Raw genomic sequence first — 12,729 nt, 5'->3', positions numbered from 1 at the left:
GGGTTCAGCCCCACTGCGTGGCACCTTGGGCAAGTGTCTTCTACTATAGCCTCGAGCCGACCAAAGCCTTGTGAGTGGATTTGGTAGACGGAAACTGAAAGAAGCCCGTCGTATATATGTATGTATGTTATATATATATATATATATATATATATATGATTGATTGATTGATTCTAGTTTCAGCTCACGAGCTGTGGCCATGCTGGGGCACCGCCATTATATATTATATATATATATATATATATATATATATATATATATATATATATAACATTCGACTCACTAGAAAGAGCAGCCAAAACTCATACCGCTAAATAGTTGTAATTCTGGAATAGAAAGAGAAATTATTTCAGAATTACAACTATTTAGCGGTATGAGTTTTGGCTGCTCTTTCTAGTGAGTCGAATGTCCTATATGGCATTCCTTATATTGTTGAATGTATATTATATAGTCTTCGACTATTTTTTCTTTCTCACTTGACCGCTGGTAGCGGAAAATTCTTTCTAGAATTTTTGCTACCCTTATATTTATTAATATATATATATATATATATATATATATATATATATATATATACATGTGTGTATGTATGTGTCTGTGTCTGTCCCCCCAACATCGCTTGACAACCGATGCTGGTGTGTTTATGTCCCCGTAACTTAGCGGTTCGGCAAAAGAGTGATAGAATAAGTACTAGGCTTACAAAGAATAAGTCCTGGGGTCAGTTTGCTCGACTAAAGGCAGTGCTCCAGCATGACCACAGTCAAATGACTGAAACAAATAAAAGAGTAAAAAGAGAGAACCGCTTTTCTTGGATTGGGAAACCACCATTAAATTAAGACTCACCATGGCATAAAACTTAAGTGTGTATCTATATGTGTGGTGGCCAATAGAAGCAATATACCCATCCACCCCAAGTTCTCAGCTAAATGGCGTGATTAATCCTTTTGTTACCATATTTCTTTCTGTTGTGATGCTTTGTGTTTCTTTCAATTAATTTTAAATATGACAAAGAATTTAGTAAAATAACTCGGTTACCATTCAGCTAGTGTTAGGAACATAAATTGTGATTAATGTTTGATGGAAGATTTTTATTCAGAACTTTTGAAAACAAGCCTTTTGTACTACAGAGCCAGAGGTAGTTTCAGCCGGGTTGGTATTGAAAGGGTTAAATTAATCATTTTCTAACCCTTTTGTAACCATATTTCTGCTGAGATTCTCCGTGTTTCTTTCAATCAATTTTAAATATAACAAAGAATTTAGTAAAATAACTCAGTTATCATTAAGCTAGTGTTAAGAACATAAATTGTGATTAATGTTTGATGGAAGATTTTTATTCAGAACTTTTGAAAACAAGGCTTTTGTACTACAGAGCCAGAAGCGGTTTCAGCCGGGTTGTTGTTGAAAGGGTTAACAGAAAAACCGATTTCAAGATTGTTGTTCTTCATCTGTTTCTACTTATGCCTAATTTTACTACTGAAAAAATAATAATCTTGAAACTGGTTATTCTAATTTACCAAATACTTATGGTACACTCAAGATTAATTCCGAAGTAAGACGATATATGAGTATATATTTCATATATATGTTCATATGCATATACATATAGATATATATGTGTATGCATGTGTGTTTGTGTATATATGCACATATGTGTGTGTGTGTGTGTATACACGCACACACATACACACACACACATGAGTATAACTTTTCAGTTTCCATATTGTTTGGATACTTTTTGGTGTCGAGACAAATTTTAAAAAGCTTGCCCTATAAGCACCACCGACATGCAAATTAGTTTATCCTCAGTAAGCTCATATTCCCGCTGCAGTTTAATAGGATTTAGTGCTAATTGAAGAACGCTAATTAATGTATGAAACTGAGACGAGCTCTATACCTTTTTGTCAATAAGTTTCATTTCACCATATTACTATATTTCACTTACATCTGTGTGTCGGTGTCTTTGTTTCGATGTCATGTGATGATTGTAAACAAAATTCCACAAAAATATGTCCGGCCACAAGGAAGTATTACCTTGCTTGAAAACCAGTGAGGGTTGGCACCTGGAAGGGTATTTCACCATAGAAAATCTGCTTCAACAAATTTCCATGCAAACATGGACTTCTGGATACTAAAGCTTTTGTAAAAATAAAACCATAAATTGGTCCGACTGTTAAGTCTAATTTGTCCCCCCTCAGAACGTTGATAAACCTTCTGAAATTCTGTCTCCTTTTAAGTTATCTCTGCAGGCATCAACTTATGGATACTTATGCTGAATTTGAAGTGTATCATCTCAGAGACTTGTGAAGGACATGAGCATTATCCTTTCCCTTTCTTTCTTTAGGTTAAACCATCGTCATCGTCATCGTTTAATGTCCGCTTTCCATGCTGGCTTGGGTTGGATAGTTTGACTGAGGACTGGTGAGCCAGAGGCTGTACCATGTTCAATCTGATTTTGCAAAGTTTCTACAGCTGGATGTCCTTCCTAACACCAACCACTCCGAGAGTGTAGTGGGTGCCTTTTACGTGCCACCGGCACTGTGATTCTATGACTGCAAGCCTACTGCCCTAACCACTGGGCCATTGCGCCTTCCCCACCCATATGTGTATGTGTGTGCGTGACTGGCACGTAAAAAGTACAATCTGAACATGGCCAATGCCAGTGCTGCCTGACTGGCTCCCATGCTGGTGGCATGTAGATAGCACCCACTACACTCATGGAGTGGTTGGCATTAGGAAGGGCACCCAGCTGTAGAAACATTGCCAGATCAGATTGGAGCCTGGTGCAACCTCCTGGCTTGCCAGTCTCCAGTCAAACCATCCAACCCATGTTAGCATGGAAAGCAGATGTTAAACAATGATGTCAACATATATATATATATATATATATATATGATTGACTGATTGATTGATTGATTCTAGTTTCAGCTTATGAGCTGTGGCCATGCTGGGGCACCGCCATTTGGTGTTGCTACTTGGTTTCACTTCACGAAAGCTTTCTAGCAACTGCCATTTGGTGCATGAGAGAGTTTGATGCAGCTGCCCTCATCTGCCGTGAAGTTGGTTCATCTGGGACACCTGACAGGAAGAGATCCAGCTTCATTTTAAAGACATCTGCATCCACCCCATGCAGGTCTCTCAGGTTCTTCGGGAGGATATTGAAGAGCTGTGGGCCTCGGAAGCCCAGGCTATCACAGAATCTTGTCCTACATCTTGATGGCAAGTTTGGAGTCCTAGGCACCACGCAGTGGCGCTCAGTTCTGGCATTTGCGTAACTCTCGATGCCAAAGTTCAGGACACGTCCCTCCAGGATCTTCCAGATGTATATTATGGCATATCTTTCCCGCCTACGCTCCAGGGAATATAGTTTTAATCTATATATATATGTTACCCAATTTTATAGCGTGTTTTAACTGGAAAATTTAGGCTGTAGTTTATATGAGGAAAAGCTGATATCAAGTTTGAATATGAAGGGAAAAAATTTTGAACCATGATTGAACACCAAGTTAGGGGTACAACTTATACATGAGAAATTACAGTGTGTGTGTATGTATGCATGTGTATGTATACGTGTGTTTTGATATAAAAACATTTGTTAACACTGTTATTAATATTTGGTCAAATTTTGTAACTGTATGATAGATTGATGTTATGTGTATATGGTGGCCCCCAAACCTTCCTACCTGCCTACATACCAATCCTTTGTTACATTTTACTTTGCCATTGCACTTTCCTGTTTTTTTTTTTGTTCCTTCCATGATGTCTTTCCCATTTCCTCTCTACACAGATTTCATACGACCTCACTTCACTGATTCATTTCTTCGCTCACTCCCCCCACGGTCCCGTAGTCATGAACGACTTCCGACACCAACAGTTTGTCCTTGTCAACGGAATGTTAAAGCTTACCGATGTCGATGACACTGGAATCGGTGATCCACACTGTTCCACACAGGCTGACTGCAATCTCCATTTCTCACCTTCAGAATTCCATGCCAAGTTAGTGATACTTTCAAAACATTTTCTTTCTTTGAACACTATTTTCATTCTTTAACCATTTTGCATTCAGCTTACTCTGTCAAATGTAATGCTTCTTTATTTAACATTGTTTTGAATTAATCCTGTGTTGTTTTGTAGCTTCAAGATTTCACTGATGTGATTGTTCATTTTTAGAATGACATTGTAAGATGTGTTTGAGAGTCCAGATGTGGCCAGTTTGTATATAAAATAAGTACAGAATTCGGGCTAGATATAGCCAGTTTAAATGCTAAAGGGTTAAACATATGATTATTATTTCGGATTTTTCTCTTGTTTTTCTGTTCCTGTCTTGATGTGGTTTTTTTTTTTTTTTTTTTTTTTTTTGCTGTTATTTGTTGCTAATTGCTTCAGTTCAACAAGCTGTTCTGTTGCCAGCAAGCTAATACAAAGGTATTGAACAAGGAAGCTAGGGCTTGCTGACTGCTGCTAACAATGGGCATATAACCATCTTTACTTGTGGAAGCATACAGCTTAGTGGTTAGGGGTGTTGGACTCATGAGCGTAAGATAGCGGTTTCGATTCCAGGAACGGGCAACGCATGTTCTTGAGCAAAATACTTCATTTCTCGTTGCTCCAGTCTCCTCAACTGGCAAAAGTGAGTAATCCTGCAACGGACTGGTGTCCCATCCAGGCCTCTCTTTGACTTGTTTCAGTCATTTGACTGCGGCCATGCTGGAGCACCGCCTTTAGTCGAGCAAATCGACCCCGGGACTTATTCTTTGTAAGCCCAGTACTTATTCTATCGGTCTCTTTTGCCAAACCGCTAAGTGACGGAGACGTAAACACACCGGCATCGGTTGTCAAGCAGTGCTAGGGGGACAAACACAGACACACATACACATATATATATATATACATATATACGACAGGCTTCTTTCAGTTTCCGTCTACCAAATCCACTCATAAGGCATTGGTCGGCCCGGGGCTATAGCAGAAGACACTTGCCCAAGATGCCACGCAGTGGGACTGAACCCGGAACCATGTGGTTGGTTAGCAAGCTACTTACCACACAGCCACTCCTGCGCCTAGGTGGGGAATATATATGCCATAGAAACAGGGAAACTAGCCCTAATGAGTCAGTATGATTCAAGAAGGTAACCTTCACGTTTTTACCTTACTATATTTACTCGTGTATAAGACACACTATTTTACACGTGATTTTCACAGTTATTTCAACAACTCATCAGTCATCAATCACACATCATGTCTATGGGCATGGATGATAACGATGATTTAACCATGTGTATTATGTGATATCATCATCATCATCATCTCACTCTTTAACATTCAAAATATTCAGAAGCAATGCCTGTTTATTCTCATTGTTTTGAATTAGTCATGCTTTATGTTGTAGCTTTGAGATTTTGAAGAAGCAACTGTTTATTTTTAGAATGGTGTTTTAGGGTTGGTGTGAGAGGCCATATCTGGCCAGTTTAAATGCGGATGAGTTAACGTCTGTTTTCCACGCTGGAATGGTTTGACAGAAACCAATGAGCTACAAGGCCATGTTGAGCTCCAGTGTCTACTTTGGCATGGTTTCTATGGTTGGATGCCCTTCCTAATGCCAACTACTTTACGGAGTGTCTTGGAGGCTTTTTTTTTTCTATGCTTCCAATACTAGTGAAGTTACCATGTAACTTGCAAATCCACTTAGTGAATATTTTGTAGTTACTAAGTTGGCAAGCGGAGGCACAATGGCCCAGTGGTTAGGGCAGCGGACTCGCTGTCAGAGGATTGCGGTTTTGATTCCCAGACCAGGTGTTGTGTCTGTTTATTGAGTGGAAACACCTAAAAGCTCCACGATGCTCCAGCAGGGGGTGGTGGTAACCCCTGTTGTACTCATTCGCCCCAACTTTCTCTCACACTTTCTTCCTGTTTCTTGAGTAATGCTGTAATGGACTGGCATCCCATCCAGCTGGGGAGAACACATACGCCATAAAAACCTGGAAACCAGGCCCGTGAGCCTGGCTGGACTTGAAAAGGGTGCATGAATAAATAAATAAATAAAGTCGGCAAGCTGGCAGAATCGTTAGCATGCTGGGCAAAATGCTCAGCGGCATTTCCTCCATCTGTACATTCTGAGTTCAAACTCCACAAGGTTCGACTTAGCCTTTCATCCTTTTAGCGCTCATAAGAATAAGCACCAGTTGAACACTGGGGTCAGTTTAATCAACTTGGCCCCTTCTGTCAAACCTGTTAGATTTGTGCCAGAATTTGAAACCAGTGCTTTGCACTTACTAATTACTGGCAAATACCACCAGACATTTTCCCAAAATCTACTCTGTCACCTTGTGTATTTTTAGTTCATTTCTTGTTTGTTCCCCTTTCAGAATCCCTTGTCAGAACGGTCATTGTGTCGGACTGAACGAAAAGAAAAATATCTTCAATGCCGGGCGCCATTTTATAATTTTTCGACTTCCATATGGTGCTCCACCATCCCTCCATCCTATTCTTTATGATGTGGTTTCTGGCTTTACCAACTTGACTATGAGTGCCGACAGACTTCTAGAACAGATGCAAAAGGCTGTACACCTGTACAAAACTGGCCATTACCTGAACAGGACTCAACCTGTGAAGACAGGTGAGCATGCCACTTTGATTTCTTTACTTGTTTCAGTCATTGGGATGCAGTCATGCTGGGGCACAACCCTGAAGATTTTAGTTGAACAAATCAACCCCAGTAACTATATTGAAAATTGCTATTGGTCTCTTTTGCTAAACCACTAGGTTACAAGGATACAAACAAACGAACAGTGGTTCTAAAGTGGTAGGTGAGGGACAGACACTAAAACTAAGTCATATGTGCCCCAGCATGGCCACAGCTCGTGAGCTGAAACTAGATGAAATAAATAAAAAAATAAATAAAGCATATATATATATATATATATATATATATATATATATAAATATATATATATATATATATATCATCATCATTTAATGTACATTGTCCATGATGGCATGGGTTGGACTGTTTGGCCAGGGCTAGCAAGCTGAGGGGCTGCACCAGACTCCAGTTTGATTTGGTAGGTTTCTACAGCTGGCTGCCTTTCCTAATGTCAACCACTCTGAGAGTGTAATGGGTGCTTTTATGTACCAGTTGCATGGCACCAGTATCTACCATGGTTACGATTTCACTTGATTTGATGGATCTTCTTCTCAAGCACAACATATTGCCAAAGGTCTTGTCACACGGTTTCCATCTACCAAATTCACTTACAAGGCATTGGCTAGTCCATGACTAAAGCTAAAGACACTCACCCAGAGTGCTGTGCAGTGGGATTGAACCCAGAACCACATGGTTTCAAAGCGAGCTTCTTAACCACATAGCTATGCCTGCGCCTAAAATGTACGAAGGGCTCTTTTTGTTAAGGATTGTATTTTTCTTAACCCCAAGTTAACCCTCTTTAAGCAGGCCTGTCATCAAAGGTGTTCAAATTATGGCCATCCCATCACTTTTTTTCTCAGGCTAAATGTATCTAGTACTATATTATCTTTGTTGTGTTGTTGTGGTCGTCATTTATCATAAAGTCAATGCTCATCAAACAGACCTATCGTCAATATGTTGCATTGTGTTTTTGAGAAAAACACTTCATTTCACATTGCTCCAGTCCACTCAGCTGGAAGAAAATAAGTAATCCTGCGATGGACTAGCGTCCCATCCAGGTGGATGAAATATATACATTGAGAAACCGGGAAACCAGCCCTTAAGTGTCAGTATGACTTGAGAAGGTAATTTTGCCTCTTTACCCTTTAGACTTATTATCAAAGAAATTCCTTATTTACATTATTTACATTTGACGGATATATGTCCTCATCTTGTTTGTTGTTAATACAACATTTCAGCTGATATACCCTCCAGCCTTCATCAGGTGCCTTGGGGAAATTTCGAACCTGGGTTCTTATTCCTAAGGTATTTTTCGATGCTATTAATATATTATTATTATTATTATTCAGGTCACTGCCTGGAATCGAACTCGGAATCTTGCGGTTAGTAGCCCGCGCTCTTAACCACTACGCCATATGCAACAAACAAGATGAGGACAAATATCCATCAAATGTAAATAATGTACATAATTCCTCATCTCTTAATTATAGAACTGAAAGAAATTCCTGTCTTCATTTTTCTTTTACATTCCAATGTAGGAACCACATTATCTACTGTAGTTTTCTCTTTTCTAGACAGTAGTAACACACGAAGAATATGTGACTGCTATTTTTAGCACTCCATGTAGCTTCTTTCTCATTGGTTCATCTTATGTAGTGTATTTGTGATTGTATTTGTGATTGGTTATTTCAAACTGTTATAATTTTTGATGTTTTTGCTATGATTGTTGTTTAATACCAGGTCAGTCTTGAACAATTAGACATATGATCACAGACTTTCCAGCGATGGCCATTCTATGTAGAGAATTTAGAACTGCGTTGTCCTATTTTGTAAGACACTAGGGTGTAACATAAGGAAAATTTAGCTGCTATGTCTTGTTGGTTTGAGCAACTACATAAAACTCTGTCATTAACTTGTTGTATTAAGATGTTTTGTTGTTTTATCTAGACTACAAAGAATATCTTGAAAGCGATTTGCCTGGTAAATATGACTACAGATGTCGAGCTTCCATATCCGGAACGAGCTGCACTTTTACGGTGTTCGATCAGAAAGAGGCTGAAGATATCTGTGAAAGTGATCCAGAGTGTTTCGGATTTGTTATGACACAAGAGACTACATGGACAGGTGAGTTTACATGTTTTATGCAGGTGTTGTGAACTCTAGTAGTTAGTATGAAGGATTAGCTAGTGTGACTTTTAAGTCGTAATTCTCCACGACAAAATGACTTTGCTTTCCAATTGTACTATAAATGCTAAATGTACACAAATAAACTAATGTAGTAATTATTTTCTCTTTCTTCATGTTCTTCAACTTGTTAATGAAACATTTCTGCAATTATGAAACTGTGTATTTTTTATAGCGGTTAAAAGAACACAGATTTATTTATCTTCAACATACATGCACGCATAAATTGTCAGTTAGCATTTCAGAGTATATGTTTCTTACTGTGGAGTTTATGTAGCTGGAGTCAGGATTTATGTATAATGATAATATTTATAAGTAAGTTATAAGTGATGGGTTTATCAATATATATTTCTACTTCAAAAGTAAAATATATTTATTATCTATTTTCAAATAAGAAACATATAAAAGTAGTGTTACACAAACGGTAACAAAACGCGACTATAAAACGGGTTAAAATCAGCTGTTGAGCAAAACAAGATAATCATGAACTTGTTGCTCAGGGTTAGGGTTAGGTAGAAAAACTAACCAAAAGTGCATGAACCGTGACAGAGTCATAAAAAAAAAAAAGTGGGGGCAGACATCAAGTATTCTGTTGGTGAATTTCAGGAAGCTTGGAAGTTTTGAAGAATGCAGTGTCCTGACAGTTAACTACTGATCTGGGTAGTTTATTCCATGCTTCAGTAATTCTGAGTGTAAAAAAATGCTTCTGAAAGTCATGGGTGCTGTGTTTACTTTTTGATTGTGTAAGCATGTCTACAAGTGTTAGACATATGGAATTCAAAAAGGTGTCCAAGGTTTGTTGTTCAAAAGATGGTAACATTGTGAGTGTCTACCAAGTCAGTCGCCAGACGTCGGAGCTTTGTGTTCATATCCAGGAAAACAAGACATTCAGTGTATGGTAGATTCAGTGCACACTTCTGAACAATTTCCTGGAGATTATGCTGAGTAAGATACATGTTCCAGACAGCTGATGTAAACTCTAAGTGTTGGATGTACTATAGCCACTTACAGTTTTAAATAGATAGCAATGGTCTTACTGAGGGATGCTAAGACACCCTCAGCCATCTTGGTGATATTCTCTACAGCTTCACTCACAGTGTGTATCGCCCCCTTATTTGTCTCTCTTGCAAAGCTCAATCAGTTGAGAACTTCATTCATTGAGTGTTCCACAAATGCTCTGCTTCAGTGTTTTTCAACCATTTTCTCTTTATGGACCCCTTTGATTCTGCTTTTATTCGGGTGGACCCTGTTCCCCTTAGCCAATCAGTATTTAAAAAAAGATCTCATTATATTTTTATGATTGAATATTACTAGGCGTAGGAGTGGGTGTGTGGTAAATAGCTTGCTTACCAATCACATAGTTCTGAGTTCAGTCCCACTGCGTGGCACCTTGGGCAAGTGTCTTCTACTAAAGCCTTGGGCCGACGAAAGCCTCGTGAGTGGATTTGGTAGACAGAAACTGAATGAAGCCCGTTGTATACATATATATATATATATATATATATATATATATATATAGGTACATGTGTGTATATGTTTGTGCCTGTGTTTGTCCCCCCCAACATTGCTTGACAACCAATGCTCGTGTGTTTACGTCCCCGTAACTCAGCGGTTCAGCAAAAGAGACCGATAGAATAAGTACTAGGCTTACAAAGAATAAGTCCTGGAATCGATTTGCTCGACTAAATGTGGTGCTCCAGCATGGCCACAGTCAAATGACTGAAACAAATAAAAACAGTAATCATCTACTTGTTTCACTGATAGGACTGTGGCCAGGTCATGCTGGAGCACTGCCTCGAAGAGCTTCATCAAACAAATTGACCCCAGTACAAATTCTTTTAGATTAAGTCTAATACTTAATCTATCCATCCTTTTTTTTTTTTTTTTGCTAAACCATTAAGTTTATGGGGACATAAACAAACCAGCACTGGTTGTTAAGTGGTGGTGGTGGTGGGAACCAAACACAAACACATGTATGACCGGCTTCTTCAGTTTCCATCTACCAAAATTATTTACTAGGCCCTGGTCAATCTGGGGTTATAGTAGGAGACACTTGCCTTAGGTGCCATGCAGTGGAACTGAATCCAGGACCATGTAAGCTTGGAAATAAAACTTATTAGCTCACAGCCACACTTACACCTATACCAGTTCGTTTTATTTTGTAAATTTGTTTCATCCTTCATTTTCGATATTTTGTTGTTTTCAGGTCGGAAAATCGTCCATTTAAAGAATAACATGAGCATCCCGGTGCGAAATGCTGGTACAAATTTATACATGCGTCCCTCCTGAGACATTATCAGTCCTTTCATTTCATTACACTTCAATGATGTCGAAAATGTCCTCTGTGAATGGAGGACGAATGAACATTTGAAAAATCTCAATTCCCTCCGCTTTCCATTTTTGTAAATAATATATCAGAAAAAAAAAAAAAATCTTAAAAGGAAGGCTTTCCACATCTAATTGCTTTGTCTGTGATTTACTTAAAACATGTGGCTGTTCTGGAATTTTGTTTCAGGACACAAACATATATACCCCTACACACATACACACTCATGCATAAAAGTGCATACAAATATTCATTTTCACATTGATTGAGTCTGTGGTTTAACTAGGTAGGCTTTACCTCAAATAAGCCCCTCACTATCCTCCAACAAAAGTACATTGTTTAGATAATGCAATTAAGAAAACCTACCTGACATTCATGGCTGGAAAGCTTTGTTCACTCTAGGTTTACCTGAGCACAATATACACAACAGCCAAGGTGGCAAGCTGGTAGAATCATTAGCACACCAGGAAAAATGCTTAGCAGCACTTTGTCTTTACATTCTGAGTTGAAATTCCTCTGGGGTCAACTTTGACTTTCCTCCTTTTGGGGTCAATAAAATAAGTACCATTTGAGGGCTGGAGTCAATATAATCAACTTACCCCCTGCCCCAAACTTGCAGGCTTTGTGCCAAAATTCGAAACCAATATTTAAGTAAGTGGGCTGACAGGATCATCAGTGTGCCAGGCGAAATGCTTAGTGACATTTCGTCTGTCTTTATGTTCCAAGTTCAAATTCTGCCAAAGTTGAATTTACGCTTTCATCCTTTCAGGATCGACAAAAGAAGTACCCCTTCGCCAAACTTGCTGTCCTCGTGCCAAAAGTTGGAGACAGCCCATAAGTTTGCATGCAGCCATCCTTATATTGAGAACGTTGTGCTTATCAACAGTTATATTAGCAAACGCCACTGAGAATGTGTGAAGTTATTTTAGCATATGCTAATGATGGCAAGTGTTCCTCTAGCTTACACCAGTTAGAAATATGGCTTTTGTGACCCTAGTTACCAAATACTTGCATGGAAACACTACATCACACTCACACACATACACAAACACCACACACAAACACCTCGTACTCCCTGACAATCCTATGTTTTTGTACAAAAACACACATCATATACGTAAGTACACACACACACACACATATATATATATATACATATATATATATACACATATATATACATATATATATATATGTATATATATGCATATATATACATATATGTATATACATATATATACATATATGTATATACATATATATACATATATATATATATATATATATATATATATACATATATATATATACATATATATACATATATATATATACATATATATATACATATATATACATATATATATGTATATATATATATATATGTATATATATGTATATATCTATAAAATGTGTACCCAGACACATATAAAGACTATGTTTGTATGTGTGTGTGTGTGTGTGTGTATTTGATATTGCAATTTAATATTACATGCGAGCAAATCTGTTGAGAACAAAGAGAATAAAAGAAACATATGACTATGAGTGACGGATTTTCCAGAGTTGTGACAAAAAAATG

The 12,729-nt window shown here is 38.1% G+C and overlaps 1 protein-coding gene across 2 annotated transcripts in view; it reads left to right on the top strand.

The window, feature by feature from the left end:
• The window catches only part of LOC115232032 (extracellular tyrosine-protein kinase PKDCC), a 42,744-nt gene extending 31,427 nt beyond the window's left edge, over nucleotides 1-11,317 (top strand). Inside the window, exons 4-7 of one of the 2 annotated variants that reach the window (XM_029801903.2) lie at nucleotides 3,785-3,993; nucleotides 6,363-6,613; nucleotides 8,588-8,764; nucleotides 11,031-11,317. In XM_029801903.2, the coding sequence (XP_029657763.1) occupies nucleotides 3,785-3,993; nucleotides 6,363-6,613; nucleotides 8,588-8,764; nucleotides 11,031-11,113 (720 nt within the window). In that variant the 3' untranslated portion in view covers nucleotides 11,114-11,317. Of the gene's footprint in view, nucleotides 1-3,784; nucleotides 3,994-6,362; nucleotides 6,614-7,989; nucleotides 8,052-8,587; nucleotides 8,765-11,030 lie in introns of those variants that run through there. The other variant, XM_036500224.1, reaches the window with a different exon arrangement.
• The last annotated feature ends 1,412 nt before the right edge of the window (nucleotides 11,318-12,729 follow it).

This window comes from Octopus sinensis, unplaced genomic scaffold, assembly GCF_006345805.1.
Source record: "Octopus sinensis unplaced genomic scaffold, ASM634580v1 Contig19123_ERROPOS200000, whole genome shotgun sequence".
NCBI lineage: Eukaryota > Metazoa > Mollusca > Cephalopoda > Octopoda > Octopodidae > Octopus > Octopus sinensis.
This window is presented reverse-complemented; position numbering and strand designations above follow the sequence as displayed.